At 41.7% G+C, this 20,175-nt stretch overlaps 2 protein-coding genes across 3 annotated transcripts; one reads left to right on the top strand and one right to left on the bottom strand.

Annotated features, from left to right (window-relative positions):
• Nucleotides 1-229: 229 nt before the first annotated feature.
• Nucleotides 230-7,272, bottom strand: LOC111957639 (serine/threonine-protein kinase Chk2-like). 2 transcript variants are annotated; one of them, XM_023978527.3, is made up of 15 exons: nt 7,186-7,272; nt 5,741-5,986; nt 4,103-4,227; nt 3,860-3,992; nt 3,580-3,670; nt 3,350-3,449; nt 3,214-3,267; nt 2,339-2,403; nt 2,063-2,162; nt 1,792-1,878; nt 1,461-1,624; nt 1,103-1,221; nt 839-924; nt 613-693; nt 230-410 (listed from the first exon to the last, which is right to left on the bottom strand). In XM_023978527.3, the coding sequence occupies exons 2-15, from the start codon at nt 5,958-5,960 to the stop codon at nt 324-326; spliced, it is 1,512 nt and encodes a 503-aa protein (XP_023834295.1). In that variant the 5' UTR covers nt 5,961-5,986; nt 7,186-7,272; the 3' UTR covers nt 230-323. The 2 variants fall into 2 exon arrangements, with proteins under 2 accessions (XP_023834295.1, XP_023834296.1); XM_023978528.3 differs by lacking the exon at nt 7,186-7,272 and adding an exon at nt 6,926-7,105.
• Nucleotides 7,273-7,289: 17 nt separating this feature from the next.
• LOC111957641 (endosome-associated-trafficking regulator 1) lies at nt 7,290-12,113 on the top strand. The gene is made up of 8 exons (XM_023978529.2): nt 7,290-7,663; nt 8,229-8,350; nt 8,567-8,995; nt 9,107-9,180; nt 10,947-11,058; nt 11,245-11,307; nt 11,396-11,535; nt 11,714-12,113. Exons 1-8 carry the CDS (start codon nt 7,618-7,620, stop codon nt 11,802-11,804), a joined length of 1,077 nt encoding a protein of 358 aa, XP_023834297.1. The 5' UTR covers nt 7,290-7,617; the 3' UTR covers nt 11,805-12,113.
• Nucleotides 12,114-20,175: the final 8,062 nt, after the last annotated feature.

Raw genomic sequence — 20,175 nt, 5'->3', positions numbered from 1 at the left:
TGGCCAATTTATTGATGGAAACACTTCAACCACCTAATCTTTATTATAAACAACAAAAAAATGCAAAAATAAGTATGGGACCATTACATATAGCTGTTTCTATCGACAAGAGAGTTAAATGGAAACGCACCGCAGCAGGCAATTGTCGCATCTATTTTTCTATTCGAACGTTTTAAATGTCTAAAATCATTGGACAAGTTAATGGAAATGTAGCTATAGAAGTGTGAAAACACAATATACTGGTAGATTTCCAGGGGCCCTAATTTCCGGTGGAAAACTACCTGGGGGGAGTCTCCAATGTGGTGATGAGGATGAAATGTGACTCATGTTGCCTCTGTGGATGGGCCTGGTCTCCTCTTTGCCGGCTGCTGCTCGTCATCATCTTCTCTTGACCTCTTTGTAGTTGAAGCCTAAAGTAACAAGAGACAGTTCAATTTTGTGAGCAACACCCCTCTGTGTGTGTGTGTGCGTTCTAGCCCTACACTAATCACCAAGACCTTTGTTAAATCAGGTGTGTCGGTGCAAGGCTACAACAAAAATATGAACCGTCTAGTGGTCCCCCCAGGAGAGGGGTAGGAAACACTGCTGTAGTAGAATGACATTGTTTCTCACTACTGTGGCATCAGCTGCTGTGGCATCTCCAGAGTCCTTGGGGTACATGATGCATTCAGCAGTCTCCTTCATGGCCTCATCCTGAGACGGAGATTGATGGGACCAGAGATTATTCACAGTTGCCACTTACAACACTGCCTAGCCCCAAATACCCCTCCTTCCAGTAAACGTACCCGCCTTGATGGCACTAGGGCCAGGCAATGAGAGACGGCAATAAAGCTCTTACCATCAGCCAGGGATGGTGTAAAGCCTCCTCAATGGTGAGGCGGGCATTGGGGTCCACTACAAGCAGCCTCTTCACGACGTCTTTAGCTAGACATGATTGGATAAGTAAAATAACTATTGGACAGCATTTACTGAATGATCAATACGACTGTAGTAAAGTACCCAGAGTTCTTTCCCAACCTGAGACAGGAAGGATCTGTTTTCGAATGTATATGTGCTCTAACACACATGACAGAGACAAACAGGATTGACAGTAGTCTCTTACCATCATCCGAGATGCCGTCCCATTTGGATGGAATAAATGTATAAATTCCCTGCGTGATCTGATCCCTGACTGACAAACCAGTTTGTGCGTTAGGGTGGAACGGGGGATAGCCTGCCAAGCTGTGAGGGAGACAAGAAGTAAGCTCCAGTTTAATAAATTATGCGAATCTGTGAACAGGAAAACCTTGCGTGCTGTTGAAAAGTAATCTTGGCCCAAGTTATTTGCAAATGAATTGAAATAATTGCATTACAATTCCCTTTCAATGTTGGCAGAAACAAGTTACATGCCACTTCCTACTAGTCAGAGCACGCAGCACTGTCGTTTATGTTACCCTGTCATCAGGAGTCTGGATCCCTACCACACAAACAGGACGACCCCTAAACTCCAGGCGTCTACGGCTCTGCTGTAGCCCACGGTGACTGCGTCGGTGAACACCTCAGGTGCAAGGTATGTGGGTGTTCCACAAAGGGTCCTCATCAGGGCAGACTCCTCCAGTATCTTGGACTGATTAAAGTCTGTGATCTGTCACATAGAGAGGCCTGTCACTCTTCAACCAAGCTTTCAGTCCCCCACCACTTCAGGAAGACAATGAGTTTTCAGGTGGATAACTTTATCTACCCTCACTTAATCTTCATCTACCATGTTCAATTATTGTGGAAAAATTACCCACATGACTTGACAAATCTTACCTTGATGACACAAACATCATCCTGAGACGAAAGCAGCACATTTTCAGGTTTGAGGTCTCTGTGGATGATGCCATTGTTGTGAAGATACTAGTGGAAGGAATGTGAAATAAAACAGCATAAGGAAGCAGTGTAAAACTACTAAAGCGACAGTAACTATCTCCAGTATAAAACAAGATAGGTATGGCGTATTTTGACATCACAGCAGAGCCTATTTAATAAAGCCTACCACTCTTCTAGAAATTCAAATGGAAAAATACATCAATCCACCCACCTCTACTGCTTTCAACATCTGGTAAAAATAAAGCTTGGCAATTGACTCCTCTATCTGGTTCTTGCTTTTGACCCTGTCAAAGAGTTCTCCACCCTCCATGCTGAAACACATACATGCGGTCAGTTGAAACAGAATAAATCAAAGGGAAAAGGAAATACGATGCTTGTGAAAATTGTACTTCTGAGGTGGGCTACAGAAAATATTACATGCAATGTAATACTGGTTTGTCATTGATAAAAATAAAAAGTGTCTGCTTGAATTAAATACTAAACTCACAGCTCTAAAACAATGTAGTATGAGTCGTCTGTTTGGAAGAAGTCTTCTGTTTTGATCAGACATGGCTGGAAAAGACAGAAGGAAAAAGTTACACAGAAAAATTGCAGGCAAATACTACAGGTGTTTTTGATACAAAGTGGTTGAATAAAAAATATTTTAAAAAGTGTTATGACTGACTTTGTCCAGTAGAAAACACAAGTTGAAAATGACTACTTCTATGGTATTTGACTACCCCAGAAGAAAAAAAACATGGTTGGACATGAAAATAACCATTGCTTTACTAGGCTCCTTTCCTTGGCAGTCATTACAGCATAATACATTCTAGATGTACACTGAGTGTAAAAACCATTATGAAGACCTTCCTAATATTGAGTTGCACTCCCCCCTTTTGCCCTCAGAACAGCCTCAATTCGTCAGGGCATGGACTCTACAAGATGTCGTTCCACAGGGATGCTGGCCCATGTTGACTCCAATGCGTCCCACAGTTGTATCAAGTTGGCTGGATGTCCTTGGGTGGTGGACCATTCTTGATACACACAAGAAACTGTTGAGGGTGAAAAACCCAGCAGCGTTGCAGTTCTTGACACTTAGTACCATACCCCGGTCAACAGCACTTAAATATTTTGTCTTGCCCATTTATTCTCTGAATGGCACACATGCACAATCCATGTATCAAGGCTTAAAAATCCTTCTCTAACCAGTCTCCTCCCCTTCATCTACACTGATTGAAGTGGATTTAACAAGTGACACCAATAAAGGATCATAGCTTTCACCTGGATTTACCTGATCAGTCATGGAAAGAGCAGGTGTTCATAATGTTTGGTACACTCAGTGTATAAACAGGCTATTAACATTGACAATGAATACTTACTTACATGGTCTATCTTTTGGAGGATCTGGATCTCTCGTTCCGCATTTTGTGTGGCAGTCTATAATTGCACAAAGAAGAGTTACTTGTATTGCAGTAGTATTCATCAACTAGAAAACGAAGAAAATGGTGAAAAGACTTACGCCGAGAGATGCTGGGAAGTCCTTCTTGTTGATTGTCTTCACAGCCACCTTTTTGCAAGTGGCCCTCTCAAAGGCCAGCTTCACTTCCCCGCACACACCACTGGTATAACAAATCGTTATCAGCCACGTTTACACACATTGATCATACTAGAATGTCACTCTGTAATTCAAAACAAAAATCTGGATTCTGTAAAATACACAAGTTGAAATTAATCAAAATGCTCACTTACGCTCCAATCTTTTTGGTAATCAGGTATTTCTCACTGAACTCTTTGGGGAGGTTGGACTGTTCATCCGCCATGAGATCAATGAACACAAACACTAATGAGGGGAGAAACTATCAATCTCATTGATTATAAATGCAAAAACTAAAACCGGCATCACCAATAAGGGAATGATGCAGTATACTTAATGTTGAGAGCGACAGGGAATATAGTGGAATGCTAGACTTTTGAGTATCAGTGACCTAAACAGAAATGACTTGAAAATAAAACTCTGTAACAAGGTTACCTTTATGGCGTTCCTCAGCTAGGGACAGCACTGCATTGTTTGCTAGAGGCAGAGTTTTTCCTTTTCCAAGAACTTTACCGTCAACAAACGTGCCATTGCCACTGTTGTCAAAGACATAGACAATGTTCTGCTCCTGCAAGGTAACGATCTGACCGTCATTACTGAGCGAACATTGTGAACAAAACAATTTTCTTCTGTAAACAAAATATGAAATACATAATTTTGTCAAATGAATAGACCTACTCTGAAGATACGGAAGTGTTTTTTGCTGTATGTAGCAAATCTGATCGATTTCTTCAGTATGGGGTCATCAAAGCAATAGTTACATTTACTGTCCCGGCCAAACCAAGTGTCGTCCTCAACACAGTCTGAAAAAAAGTCAAACTAAACACTATCACTTCAATAGAGAAGAGAATACACAGATGCTAATGCTGCTAGTTGAGAAATACAAAGAATCTCACACAAACTGCACACAGACACACACAGTTTCCACATGGACCGCGTTCAGCAGGACACAACGTTGTTCAATTGAATGGAAACAGTGCTGTTCTGGATGACCAGTTGAAGAACATTTTGATTACTGATTATGGTGGCTCAGAGGGCGATTTTGTACATTGTGCTGCTGCAGCAGTATGCAATTTGAAATGGTCACACCCATATTGATCAGGTCCCACTCCGCCACACCCAAACGGGATCAAATATACATCAAAGAATGTTGAGGAATGGTGCGCACTGTGGTGGGAAAACGTGTCGTTCAGTACAAACTGTAGCAAAATGTTTAATAACTAAACGTGCCCCTGTATTCACTGCCTAAAGTAGCAACGGAATTGTAACGCGATATGTGATGGCTCCATATCTGGGTTTACAGCTTAGCTAATAGAAAACACTGCTACATGTTTTTTTACCTAGTCTTGGTGATACTTTCTTAGTCATCGATTTAGAAGAAAAGTGTATCTTAGAAATGTCCGTGTCCAGTTGCAAGTGGTTCTTCAAAAACCATAGAAAATTCAGAAAGATATTAAATCCATGTTTTGCATGGAGTGAAAAATGGCATGTGTGTAGATCTTTGTTTTGGCTGCACTGTGTGACGCGCTGTCATCTACTTCTACACGTGGCCGCATAGAACCGACTAGCGGTTCTAATGCTAGATGCTAGATGTGCAGCAGCTAAGATGGCAAGGAACCTTCTCGCACAGTACAAAAACATGGATTTTTACAGCTTCCAGAATTTTCTGTTGTTTTTTTGTAGAACCGCCTGTAACTAGACACAGACATTTATAAGATACACCTTTCTTCTGAATCAAAACGAAGAAAGTATCTCCAAGACCAGGTTAGTTGAAAAATGTGTGGCAGCGTTTTCCAGAAGCGAAGCCATAACGCCAGATAGATATGGAGCCATCACATATCGCGTTACAATTCCATAGCGATGCCTGAAGGTAGGGCTGGCACAATTACTGTATAACCGACGGTTATGGATGAAGACCTTCATGAAAATAAAAGAACAGTCATAATGGCTTTTTAAAAAATTGCCAGCCGAGTCCGTTTCTGCTGTAACATGGACTCTACAACGTCATCAAACCTAGTTGCTCCTTGCTGAAACCATAGAATTAGGAATTAGAATGGATATCTATGGCTGAAACAGCACGGTGTTGTAACAAACAGTCTTCGGTTTCCTTGGGCAACGCCCCCATCCCTACTGCTGCAGCAGCACATACAGTCAGGAGCAGAGCAGAGGAGAAAATGCGCGTCTATTCTTTTGGCTATTCAAACGATTAAAATGGTGACCAATATCTGTCATCCAAAATTCCATGACTGTCACAGCCCAAACTGAAGGTATCCTATCTACCCAGAAAACCGGGGCATGTCTTGTGGTTGCACTCACCGTGGGCTCTGAAGCCTCTCTGCATAGGCAGCAGGCGACCCCAGGGCTGTGGCTCAGGCTCCTCTGGTATGGAGCCAAGGTCCCTAACAGGGATGGTGTCCACTGAGCTGACAGTGCCTGACCCAGAGGAGGAGCTGGAGCCACTCTGGGACTGAGTTTGGGATTGAGTCTGAGGCTGTGACTGTGTCTGGCTGCCAGCATCTGGCTTCTCCTGGGACATGGTCAATATTTCTCCTCAGTCTGAGTCTATTAAAGTAAATAACACATCATTCAGGTTATCATGACATCTTTCAATTTTCCAAAACAATGTTCCCCATGTCCGTAAACTAAGCAAAGTCCTCATGTATAACTTGCATTGGAGAATCTGCCCATGAACATCATACACTGAGTCTGGAAAATCCATAATCTTGGCAACTCTTGTAGCTAGCCAGAAGATTCTAACCCTATGCAACTGCCCTCCAAATTTGACCTTTATCCAAACTGATACATTGAGAATATATATATTTGACCTTTATTTAACTAGGCAAGTCAGTTAAGAACAAATTCTTATTTTCAATAACGGCCCCTTGTTCAGGGGCAGAACGACAGATGTTACCTTGTCAGCTCGGGGATTTGAACTTGCAACCTTTCGGTTACTAGTCCAACGCTCTAACCACTAGGCTACCTGCCGCCCCAGATAGATACTTCTAGTTTTACGGAAAAAAATGTCCTTTTCGTCCTCATGCCAGCTAGTAGCCACCACAGCCATCTTGTAATGGCAGTGTCAGCCAATCAGCTCCTTTGTTGTTCAACGTGACATGCCATTCCATAATGGCTGCTGTGGCTACTGTTAGCTGGCTTGAAGATGATAAAGGACAGTTTTCCAGAAAAACTAGCAGTATTTCAATCTTCTCTAAGTATCAGTTTGGATAAAGGTCCAATTGGAAGTACATTGGCATATCCAACCCCTGCATTGAAATACATTTTCTGAAAATATCTCGCACCAGCTCTGTGGTGTCTTATTCATAACCATGATGGCGTTCCAACCCCAGTAGTGCAGCTCAGTGTAAACAAGCATAAAGGTAGGGTCGGAATCTTCTGGCTACCTAACGTTAGCTAGCTGTGTGTAAGTCCTTCAACATGCTCCATCTATTTACAAATACGTGTATCGTTTCTTGCCAACAGTGCGTAGTGTTATTGACTAACCTGTCATGCAAGTTAACTGTATTTTTTATCCTCACCAAGCACAAATAAAGCAAATCTAAATCAGTTCCACAAGTGCCCTAATCGTTTCCGTTGTTGTAGTTAGCTAGCTAGTCTAGCTAGCACGACGGCGAAATTAAGTGGTTGTTTGCTAACCGAATAAATGTGACGACTCGCCGGCTCTGACGTGTGCAACTGAACATGGCAATATTTTTAAACATGTGTGAGAATGACAATTTAATAAAATACACGTTTACACTTACTGGGATTTCGAATGAATCGCGGCACGTGTAAAATTTGCCGGGAAATCGGATCGACTCCTGGGAAATGTTGTTTATTTTCCATAAAACGTCATCTGAATCGTAGCCAGTGACAAGTTTAGGATTGTCCACGTGATTTTCAGCAGCTAGCTAGCCTTTGACGAATCGACGCACACAGCTGACTAACAACAACCACATCTAAAATATGTCATTTTGATCAATTATCTTTCGTATGACAAGTCATTTTGTCTACATCCAGTAATTTGCTAGTACATTATTTCGATAGTTAATAATCAATGCACACGCTTATGTTTTCAGCTAGCTAGCTAGCTAGGTAACGTAAACTGTCTGTGTTAGCTAGCTAACTACGCGTTAGCCACTGAAGTTAGCTGACAACCGCTCATACCATCACCGATTGACTGGATAATCGTCAACATGGCAAAGCATAAAACCTCTGAAAAAAATAATATAATCGCAGTTGGTAAGTTGTTACTTCCATAGCAAATCCATCTGTCCAATATTCAGTTGTAGGTTCTAAACTAGCTATATCTAGCTGATCCAATATTCAAATGAGATGATGCATGCAACCATAGACAGAGGCTACTTGATATTCACATCATTGGATGCAATAACACACATCTCATCTACCTGAGACAGGGGCACATCTGTTCAGCACCATCGAAGAGTGATCAGCAAGTGATGGTGCATTAATTTGTGTTACAAGTGTCTAGTGCTGGGTTTGGCATGGTTGGTACCAGGATCAGAGTTATTTCTGCTGGCATGGTGTTGGAGGGCCATTAGTGAGGCACTCTTACCTCTGGTCTAAGAACTCCATGACCCAGGCACCCTGCCCTGGCACAGTGCTGTCCTTTAGTGAGACAATCTGGATTTACAAATCCCATGGCACTTGTTGCTGGAGTAGGACGGGGTATTGGCCACTACACATCCACAACAAAGTCCAACTCTTGTATTTCTCCAATAATGGCAGCCAGACCGTTTGAAAATAACTATCATCCAAATATTTACCGACATGTCTTATTTCATAGATGAAGTCAGAGAAGATGGAGAGGAGATGAATCCTTTCTCCTTCAAAGAGTTCATCCGCAGTAAAAACCAGTACCCAGATATGAAAGGGGATCCAGATGAGAAGAATTACTCAACGCGAAAGGTGCTGAACATTTCAAATGAACCAGTCTTACATTAAACCCCAGAGATAAACTGTTACAAAGCCTATGCATGAAATGCATAGATCCAAATGCATGTTAGGTCCTTGGAAAAAGTCACAGCATAATATACAAGGCCTGGTCAGACTGTGAAGAATATTACTTTTGGTGGAATTTTGCTGTGAATGTGACTTACCTTACTGCTGCTTCTTGTGTTGTAGAAGGCATATGGGAGCACATTCCTGGCAGAGGGGGAATATACTGCCCCGAAGAGCTTCGATCAAGACTTCCAGGGTCAGTTTTACATGGACCACACACCGTTTCCTCAGTTTCTGGAAAATGACACTAAGGAGGACTGGGCTGGGAGTTACCAGCCATCAGCCATCGAGGAGGCACATGCATTTGGACTGTGTGGCACTGCAGCAGCAGCAGACAGCAGCACATACTCTGGTCAGTCCTCCCTGTGCACAGAGGAAGAAGAGGAGACTTCATCCTCCCTATGGCAGGTGGATGAAGAATTCTCACCAGAGGCCCACCAGTCCAGACGGGCCCCAGTGAATTATGAGGGAGATGACGAGACATCAATGGCAGAGCTCACCTACAAGACCAAGAAGAGTAGTACCGAGAATGGCAGTAGGGATCAACAAAAGGTCATTTTCCTCTCTCAAGGCTTTGCTTACAGATGCACACGTGTGATTGGATATCACAATGGTATTAGTCACAAGTCCTTTATTTTGATTATTTCTGTTTCTCTTTTTAAGCTGAGGGAGGAAAATGCGCAGCTCAGGAAGCACATTAAAGATCTTGTGAAAAAGTCTGAGTATGATGATCGAAGGTAGGTCGATAGAATTGCCAGTTGATATGGTCTGCAGAGTACAGACCTACCTGGTGCATGAGAAGGGTTTAAGGGATGGTGTTAAAGCCTATATTATGTTATGGCATGGGAGTAATGCTTTAAATATTACTCTTTAGATGTACTTTTAAGATGTCAACTGTACACATACAGTACCAGTCAGAAGTTTGGACACACCTACTCATTCCAGGAACTTTCTTTACTTGTACTATTTTCTACATTGTAGAATAATAGTGAAGACATCAAAACTATGAAATAACACATGGAATCATGTCAAACAAATCAAAATATATTTTATATTTGAGATTCTTCAAAGTAGCTAGCCTTTGCCTTGATGACAGCTTTGTACGCTCTTGGCATTCTCTCAACTAGCTTCATGAGGTAGTCACCTGGAATGCATTTTAATTAACAGGTGTGCCTTGTTAATTTGTTGAATTTCTTTCTTTCTTAATGCATTTGAACCAATCAGTTGTGTTGTGACATGGTAGGGGTGGTATACAGAAGATAGCCCTATTTGGTAAAAGATCAAGTCCATATTATGGCAAAAACAGCTCAAATAAGCAAAGAGAATCGACGGTCCATTATTACTTTAAGACATGAAGGTCAGTCAATATGGAACATTTCAATAACTGAGTGCAGTCACAAATAAGTTCAGTCACAAAAACCATCAAGTGCTATGATGAAACTGGCTCTCATGAGGACCACCACAGGAAAGGAAGACCCAGAGTTACCTCTGCTGTAGAGGATACGTTGATTATAGTTACCTGCCTCAGAAATTGCAGCCCAAATAAAAACTTCAGATACATCTCAACATCAACTCTTCAGAGGGGACTGTGTGAATTAAGCCTTCATGAACGAATTGCTGCAAAGAAACTACTACTAAAGGACACCAATAAGAAGAAAAGACGTGCTTGGGCCAAGAAACACGAGCAATGGACATTAGACCGGTGGAAGTCTATCCTTTGGTCTGATAAGTCCAAATTTTTTAGATTTTTGGTTCCAACAGCCTTGTCTTTGTGAGACGCAGAGTAGGTGAACGAATGATCTCTGCATGTGTGGTTCCCACCATGAAGCCTGGAGTAGGAGGTGTGATGGTGCTTTGCTGGTGACACCGTCAGTGATTTATTTGGAATTCAAGGCACACTTAACCAGCATGGCTACCACAGCAATCTGCAGCGATACGCCATCTCATCTGGTTTGGGCTTAGTGGGACTATCATTTGTTTTTCAACAGGACAATGACCCAAAACACACTTCCAGGCTGTGTAAGGGCTATTTGACCAATAAGGAGAGTGATGGAGTGCTGCATCAGATGACCTGGCCTCCACCCAATTGAGATGGTTTGGGATGAGTTGGACAGCAGAGTGAAGGAAAAGCAGCCAACAAGTGCTCAGCATATGTGGGAACTCCTTCAAGACTGTTGGAAAAGCATTCCAGGTTAAGCTGGTTGAGAGAATGCCAAGAGCGTGCAAAGCTGTCAAGGCAAAGGGTGGCTACTTTAAAGAATCTAAAATATAAACCATATTTTGATTTGTTTAACACTTTTTTGGTTACTACATAATTCCATGTGTTATTTCATAGTTTTGATGTCTTCACTTTTATTCTACAATGTAGAAAATAGTAAAAAAAATAAAGAATAACCCTTGAATGAGTAGGTGTGTCCAAACCTTTGACTGGTACTGTATGTTAATGCTATTTAAAGAGTGTTTAACCTATGCTCATCATCATGTCTCTCTGACTGCCCCATAGAATTCGACACGTCACAGATGAGTTGCACAAGAGACGAGTGCAGGAGGAGAAGGAGGCTCAGGCTTTAGAGACCATGGTTCATTCCGTCGAGCAGAACCTGCAGTTAATGACCGTATGCATCTGTCCCTCTTTCTCCTAGTTCATCCGTTTGACAAAGATGAAGAATAATTTTTGTTCACTGATTATCTGAAATATGTCTCAATAAGATTACAAGCAAATGTCATGATTAGTTACTAAACAGAAGTGTGTTGAGATATGAAGTCTTAATTCATTATTTTGACCTTTTTCCTCTTGACAGAAACGAGCAGTTAAGGCTGAAAACATTGTATCAAAACTCAAACAGGAGCTGCATCAATTACAGGTTTGACCTTTACTGGTGTTGCTGGCGTTACTGGATGATGAGCTTCAGTGGCATATGATTGCATAATGTGATCCTCTTTATATTGCAGGGCCAAGTAGAGGGGTACCGGTATGAGAATGAGAGACTTCGAGCCGGAGAGACAGCTGCCTTAAATACAATGAAACATAATGCGCAAGTGGCCTCAGAGTACCTCAACAAAGCAGCACTCAATGCAGAGACTTCCATCAAGTGAGTTCTCTCCCATAGTGTCATCTACATACAGGTGGGATAAAAACAGTCCCTCATAATGATTGTGTGGGTATTGGGTAATGTGCAATTTCAGTTCATAGTGTTTTCTACATAACCCCGAATTAAACATTGTGGTATTTGCTCCAAGTTCAGGCTATCGGTTTGATTCTGTCCACAGGCAATTACTTACAAGTGCAGAGAGTCTTTGTCTAGTGTCTCAACTGCTGCAGTCCATCGACAACCTATCTGAGATTCACAAGGAAGGCTGATGGAGTTTAAAGGACACTAGAGATTGCAGATCTAGTACCATCCAGCAACAAGGAACTGGAAAGCAATTATGGTGTGTCACACAACACTCAAACGAGAATTTTAAGTTGTGGTGGGTGCACTGATTTGTGACCCCCCCCCCCAAAAAAAAAAAAAATCTTTTTTACTTGTACATCATAAAATGTTTAGTTTTAAATCACTTTAACAGGCGATTTGAAAACAATATATACTAACAACAGATGTATTTACCACTGAGGCAAATATGACTCAAATATTGTGATTAATAAACATGTGACTAGACATCCTTCAAAGTTGGTTGTTTTTATTTTGTGAGCATTTTACACTGCATTTGTTCCACAAACTTTGCTTGAACATAGCCATTCTATGCGAGTAGAGAGATCGTTTGTAGCTAGCTAAATTACTGGCCAAGTTTTCCGACCTCTGATCCCTTTTAATGTATTTGTATTTCATCCACTTTTTCTGAGACTGTCTGGTTAGTAATGAGGGTATTTGCGATGAGTGACTTTGATACAGAAACCCTACAAGGTCCGGATCCTGCTGGTTAGAGTTGAATACCCCTGCTCTAAACCATCTCTGGTATCATGTATTTTTATTTATTTAATTTAACCTTTATTTAACCAGGAAGGGCTCATTGAGATTTTAAATTTCTTTTTCAAGAGCGTCCTGGCCAAGATAGGCAGCACCAAGTCATTACAAACATTACAGACAGACAACATGAAAAACTACAAGTAATCTAAATTATTATTTTAACCACTGGAGGGAGGCAGAGAGCTATAAAAGAAACGGTCATACATCTCAATCCTCGATCTTAATACTGTAACTCTGTGCCCCCCAACACAAACACTGATACAGAGGAGGCTGGTGGGAGGAGCTATAGGAGGACAACCTCATTGTAATGGCTGGAATGGAATATATGGAATGGTATCAAACATATCTCCACCCACCAGCCTCCTCTGCTCTGATGTAAGTCGCTCTGACGCTCTGGATAAGAGCGTCTGCTAAATGACTTAAATGTTAAAATGTTAAATGTGATGTATTACAGTAATATGACAAGGAAAAGTTTGGCTTTGTACTTTCCATCATAATCTAATACAGTGGTTCCCAAACTTTTTATAGTCCTGTACCAATTCAAACATTCAACCTCCAGCTGCGTACCCCCTCTAGCACCAGGGTCAGCACACTCTCAAATGTTGTTTTTTGTAAGCCTGCCACACACACACTATACGATATATTTATTAAACATAAGAATGAGTGAGTTTTTGTCACAACCCGGCTTGTGGGAAGTGACAAATAGCACTTATAGGACCAGGTCACAAATAATAATATAATAATAATCAATTTTGCTCTTTATTTAGCCATCTTACATATAAAACCTTATTTGTTCAACAAAAATTGTGAATAACTCACCACAAGTTAATGAGAAGGGTGTGCTTCAGAGGATGCACATAACTCTGCATGTTGGGTTGTATTGGAGAGAGTCTCAGTCTTAAATCATTTCCCACACACATTCTGTGCCTGTATTTAGTTTTCATGCTAGTGGGGGCTGAGAATCCACTCTCACATAGGTATGTGGTTGCAAAGGGCATCAGTGTCTTAACAGCACGATTTGCCAAGGCAGGATACTCTGAGTACAGTCCTATCAATAAATCTGGCAGTGGCTTCTGATTAAATTAAATTTTCACAGAACCGCTTGTTGCAATTTCGATGACGCTCTCTTGTTCAGAAATCAGTAAGTGGACTGGAGGCAGGGCTTGAAAGGGATAACGAATCCAGTTGTTTGTGTTGTTTGTTTCGAGGAAAGTACCTGTGTAATTGCGCACCCAGCTCACTCAGGTGCTTCGCTATATCACATTTGACATTGTCCGTAAGCTTGAGTTAATTTGCACACAAAAAATCATAAAATGATGGTAAGACCTGTGTGTTGTCCTTGTTAATGCAGACAGAAAAGAACTCCAACTTCTTAATCAAAGCCTCAATTTTGTCCCGCACATTGAATATAGTTGCGGAGAGTCCCTGTAATCCTAGATTCAGATCATTCAGGCGAGAAAAAATATCACCCAGATAGGCCAGTCGTGTGAGAAACTCGTCATCATGCAAGCGGTTAGACAAGTGAAAATGTTGGTCAGTAAAGAAAACTTTAAGCTCCTCTCTCAATTAAAAATAAACATGTCAATACTTTGCTCCTGGATAAGCAGCGCACTTCTGTATGTTGTAAAACTGTTACATGGTCGCTGCCCATATCATTGCATAATGCAGAAAATACACGAGAGTTCAAGGGCCTTGCTTTAACAAGGTTAATCATTTTCACTGTAGTGTCCAAAATGTATTTCAAGCTGTCAGGCATTCCCTTGGCAGCAAGAGCCTCTCGGTGGATGCTGCAGTGTACCCAAGTGGCGTCGGGAGCAACTGCTTGCACGCGCGTTACCACTCCACTATGTCTCCCTGCCATTGCGCCATCAGTACAATACCAACACATCTTGACCACCAAAGTCCATTTGATGTCACAAAGCTGTCCAGTACTTAAAAAAGATCCTCTCATGTTGTCCTGGTTTCCAGTGGTTTCCAGAAGAGGATGTCTTCCTTAATTGACCCCTCATAAACATAACGGACATATACCAGGAGCCGTGCCAGGCCCGCCACATCTGTTGACTCATCCAGCTGTAATGCATAGAATTCACTGGCTTGTATGCGAAGCAGTAATTGTTTCAAAACATCTCCTGCCATGTCATTGATGCGTCGTGAAACAGTGTTGTTTGATGAAGGCATTGTCTGTATAGTTTTTTTGGCCTTTTCCCACAGCATTGTCCCAGTCATATCCACGGCTGCAGGAAGAATTACATCCTCCACAATAGTATGGGGCTTGCCTGTCCTAGCCACTCGGTAGCTCACCATATAAGACGCTTCTAGCCCCTTCTTATTAATGGTATCTGTTGCTTTTATACATGTCTTACTACTTGAAAGTCGTCTTTATTCACGCTGAAAAAACTCCTGTGGCTTATTTTTCAAATGGTCATGTTTCGTTTCTAAATGTCTGCGCAAGAGTGAAAGTTTCCCTCGAGAGAGAGTAACGGTTAATGTGATTGGATGTTAATTATTTGAATAGGCTACCTGTATTTGACATTGTGTTGTTATTTCACTTAACACTAGATGGTTTAATTTTATTTTTGGCAGTGAAACGAGGCTACTCGGGCGAGAAAAAAAACTCACCCAAATGTATCTGCCAGTTGAAAAATATAAATGGACTGTTTGAAAATGTGAAGAACAAAATGTTTTACAATAAAATAATCACATTTTTATTTGGCGTACCCCCGACAGCATTGAGCGTACCCCTGGGGGTACCTGATCACTACCTGTTCTAATACATCCAACCACAGGAAGTTGGAGATTCTAAGAGTGGAATAATTGTTTACATTTTTTGAATGTAAATCATTTTTTTATGTTGAATTCATGGATTTTACATTTGAGGGTTTCAGGAGTGATTTCTTCCAATTTCCACCCCTGAATACAACTATACCAATTTGGTTAGCTTATGACTGAACTGTGCATTGATATCTTGGTAGGTTAGTCTTGCTATGGAATCGCCTACAACCCATGTTACCCAGTAAGTTAGCCTACCCACGTTACCATTTATTGTATATTCGTAAAAGATAGCCCTAGAATAAGAATTTACACATTTAGTAGCCTACTATGGGCGGCACATGTCCTTGTTTTTTTTGCCCACATTCGTCTTAAAGCTACAATGCTTATTTCAGCCAAAGGTCACGGTAGCCCCACCACACTTTTTTGTTTGTTGCTGTAACAGGAATTGGACTGCGCTTGAGAGGGTCGCTGTCCTCTGCACTGTGGTGCTGAAAGTCAGATTCTGATTCAGTCGCTGTCCGGTAGAATGGTGCTGAATCTCTGATCGCGGCTATTTGTTGTTGCATCTAACTTTTAAGCATAGTCCTGTGACAAAGTCACCACACAAGTCTTCAAAATAGTGCATGAACATGGATGAAGACAGAATGTACAAAATGGTGAGTGAGGAATAGCAGAAGTCTTTTTTTAAATCAATGACCAAGTTTAACTTTTAAGAATAGGTTGACTTGCGAGTGATGAAGGAAATATTGTCACATAGGCCTAACTGTGTAGAACCAGTTATTGAGCCTATGCCTACAACAGGCTGAATTATTACAACATTATTAGGCTAATTTAATGGGACATGGTTGCATGCATGCAAGTTCCTGTCAAGGGCCACTATTGTCCACTATGACATCAATGACATCAATCATTATGATGTCAAGGTCAACATGGGTTTATGGGTTTATCCTTAGGCTACTTTGGTTTCTGCCGTTCAGACCCTGTGCTGTGTCCACGGTATATACAGTACATGTTTAGCTGGACTAGCACTAGCACACATCTGCACTTGTTGGTTTCGTTTTATAAACGTGATTTAATGTCAGACGAAAAAGAAGGTAGGTCTATTTTGGCAGCTTGGAGTTTGTGTTTTCAACAAAAATGGTCTACAATGTCTACAAACACTGTAAAAAGCCTCCTTTGGTATAGGCTATGATGATTGTAACAGCACTTGATTATAACAGGACTTGGAAGATAGTCACCAGGAGAAACGGATGGAGAAGAAGGTAAAGGAAAAAGTGCCAGTTGCTCAGCTAAAAGAAGAGAAGAAGGAGAAGTCTGGGAAGGTAAGATTGGTTTTCTGGTCGTTTGGGTTATTTGCTAGGTTTGAGTTTATCTGTCTATGCATTTGCTAAATAATGGGCTGCTTTGACTTGATGTTACTCTGTTTAGTATGATTAGTGTGCCGTTTCTTATGCAGATTCAGTATTTCAATCAAAATCACTTAAAAGTCACACAATCAAAGGGCAGGTGGCTTTCATTCATGCAATTAATATCCTAGTTTAGCCAATGACAGTTCATGTGGGTTCTGAAGCCTCTGACATTATGTATTCCTTTGTGAGCCATATGAAGTGTATCGCAAAATCAGTTTTTACAAAAGTGAAATCTCTACCCGTGGTGCTTAGGCTTGCTAAAAGGTCACAGAATATGCTGAGGGAATTTACTCTCAACTTTTGGCCACCACGAGCAGAGATCTTCATGATTTTCCATCCAGAGCATCAAGCCGCTGTAGCTCAAGTTTCACTACTTCTCAAGTGACTGTTCTTGATGGTAGTAGCTCTCTGGTGTCTGGCAGTTTCTCGCAGATTTACAATAATACCGTGATCTGTTCACAAGGGCGACCTGTCAGTGACAGAAAACGTATCTGGGATCTCTAGTCCCACAATGGAGGCTGAACACCGTGGAAAAGTGACTTTCCCAGCTGAAGTTCTTACAGTTAAAATGGCTGACAACATCCTTGACAGAGAGGCATTTGTCATAGCCACTGGGTCTGAGGAGCAGGCCTGGAGTGATTCCACATCTCCACAGGCAGTGAAACAAGGCAACGGGAGGTTCAGATTTCTATCAAAGATCTCCACTCACAGAATCAACCTCAAGGTACACCAGAAATGTTTCTGGTTTAAGTTTCATTACTAAGTATTGTTAAAGGTAGGCCTATTTGTTATCTTGCTCCACACTATGAAACATATCAAACTTTGTACTAGTTTTCAATGAACAACCCTTTGAATTGTTGTTGAAAAAGTTATGGTGTTTTAAGAATTCCATTTGTGATTATTTACATTGTTTTTCTTTTGAAACAATTAGTGCTTCAAGTGGAGCAACATAAAGGAGGTCCAGCCATGAAAAGGAAACAGAGGACCACATTATGGTTCCCTATGAGGAGGAGCATTGCACACATAAGTCTATCAGTTAATCAATAATTTTGTCACTTTTATATATTTTCCAGTGCCTCAGCATTAGCGTGTTCATGTGAAAAAAATGCTTGATAAACACGAAACATAAAAACATTAATTCTATGTAGGCCTACAGAAGTACCTGATAATTTTCTGTATCTAGCAGGCCGGATAGTGCCGTAAGCTATCACGGCTCCACTTGAGGAGAGTATTCCGTCCACCTCACAACCCGAGAAAAATAAACAAAAAAACTCCATCTTTGTCAGGATGTTCTCGGCCATCACAGCAAAGGTCTTCGCAAAACATTAAAAAGTTCATCCAACGTGCCTTTTGGCAAACTCCAAGTGGGCTGTCATGTGCCTTTTACTGAGGAGTGGCTTCCGTCTGGCCACTCTACCATAAAGGCCTGATTAGTGGAGTGCTGCAGAGATGGTTGCTGCAGAGATGGTCTTTCCCTCGATCCTGACTAGTCTCCCAGTCCCTGCCGCTGAAAAACATCCCCACAGCATGATGCTGCCACCACCATGCTTCACCGTATGGATGGTGCCAGGTTTCCTTCAGACGTGACGCTTGGCATTTAGGCCAAAGAGTTCAATCTTGGTTTCATCAGACCAGAGAATCTTGCTTCTCATAGTCTGAGAGTCTTTAGGTGCCTTTTGGTAAACTCCAAGCTGTCTGTCAGGTGCCTTTTACTGAGGAGTGGCTTCCGTCTGGCCACTCTACCATAAAGGCCTGATTGGTGGAGTGCTGCAGAGATGGTTGTCCTTCTGGAAGGTTCTCCCATCTCCACAGAGGAACTCTGGAGCTCTGTCAGAGTGACCATAGGGTTCTTGGTCACCTCCCTGACCAAGGCCCTTCTCCCCCGATTGTTCAGTTTGGCCGGGCTGCCAGCTCTAGGAGAGTCTTGGTGGTTACCAATTTCTTCCATTTAAGAATGATGGAGGCCACTGAGTTCTTGGGGACCTTCAATGCTGCAGAAATGTTTCGGTACCCTTCCCCAGATCTGTGTCTCGACACAATCTTGTCTCGGAGCAGTGCGTACAATTCCTTCGACCTCATGGCTTGGTTTTTGCTCTGAAATGCACTCAACTGTGGGACCTTATATTGACAGGTGTTTGCCTTTCCAAAACATGTCCAATTAATTGAATTTACCACAGGTGGACTCCAATCAAGTTGTAGAAACATCTCAAGGATGATCAATGGAAACAGGATGAACATGAGCTCAATGTTGAGTCTCATAGCAAAAGGTCTGAATACTTATGTAAATAAGGTATATATATCCATAAATGTTTTTTTTTTAGGTGAAAAATGTCTTAACCTGTTTTTGCTTTGTCATTATAGGGTATTGTGGGGAGAATGTTGAGGAAATGTTTTCATTTAATCAATTTTAGAATAAGGCTGTAACGTAACAAAATGTGGAAAAAGTAAAGGGGGGTCTGAATACTTTCCGAAGGCACTGTACCACGACCAAGGGCTGTTCCTTGTACGACGCAACGCGGAGTACCTGGACACAGCCCTTAGCCGTGGTATATTGGCCATATATCACAAACCGCCGAGGTGCATTATTGCTATTATAAACTGGTTAGCAACGTAATTAGAGCAGTTAAACTAAATGTTTTGTCATACCTGTGGTATACGATCTGATATACCACGGCTGTCAGCCAATCAGCATTCAGGCCTCGAACCACCCCGTTTATAATCAAAGTTAGCACAATGAAAAGCATAGCGCATAAGGGAAGTACCAAAACACTTCTATATAGGGGAGGCGCATGCAAGCAGATGAGGAATTTGGCTAGAATGAAAGAAATGGTATAGTAAAACCTGCAAAAGTGCGAATGTAAACCAGGGAAAAAACACACTAGCCTCCCCCTGTGCCCAATAAGGTTGAACTGCTCCAGCAGTTTGTCATAATCGTGTGGTGGCTTTGATAAGCTTGTGCTGCAACAGAGAGGAAGAGAGAGGCCCAACTCTGAGGAAAAATATGTCTCCCTCTAGCAGGTGGCGTTTTTTCAGCGTTTCCCCCACCGAAGCATTAGTTTAATTAATTTTATTGAATATCCAAAACATACAATATACTTGCAGTGAAGTCGCTCAACAACTACACAACACCAGTCATCCAACAGACTCCCATTCAGAGCGACACACAGAAACATCTACGGTCAATGCCTTGCTCAAGGGCACGTCGACAGATCTCCCACAAGGCAGAACCCTCCCAAGCGTTTTTGCATGGAGGCCAACGAGAGTCGAATTGGTCAACAAAGTAATGAATGGCTTATTTGCTACCTGAGGTTTATTTGCAGTAATAGAAGTTTCGTAATGCTTACGTTATGAGTTTACTGACATAACTAGGACACGTGATATCCCGGCAACTTTGAGGAAAAACAATTTATATTCGAGTTGTCTATGTGTATTCATGGTATGAGGCTAGTAGCATACTAGCATCTCTCCCATTGAATACAGGCGTCAACAACCGTTATCGAATAATCAAAAACTGATTACAATAATGAGATGTATTCACCAATCCAAAGAAAGGATAGGCGGGAGCTGGACAGCCCACCGTGCC

This window comes from Salvelinus sp. IW2-2015, linkage group LG33 (genome assembly GCF_002910315.2).
Source record: "Salvelinus sp. IW2-2015 linkage group LG33, ASM291031v2, whole genome shotgun sequence".
NCBI lineage: Eukaryota > Metazoa > Chordata > Actinopteri > Salmoniformes > Salmonidae > Salvelinus > Salvelinus sp. IW2-2015.
The sequence above is the reverse complement of the archived record's forward strand: the minus strand, read 5'-3'. Positions and strand labels throughout refer to the sequence as shown.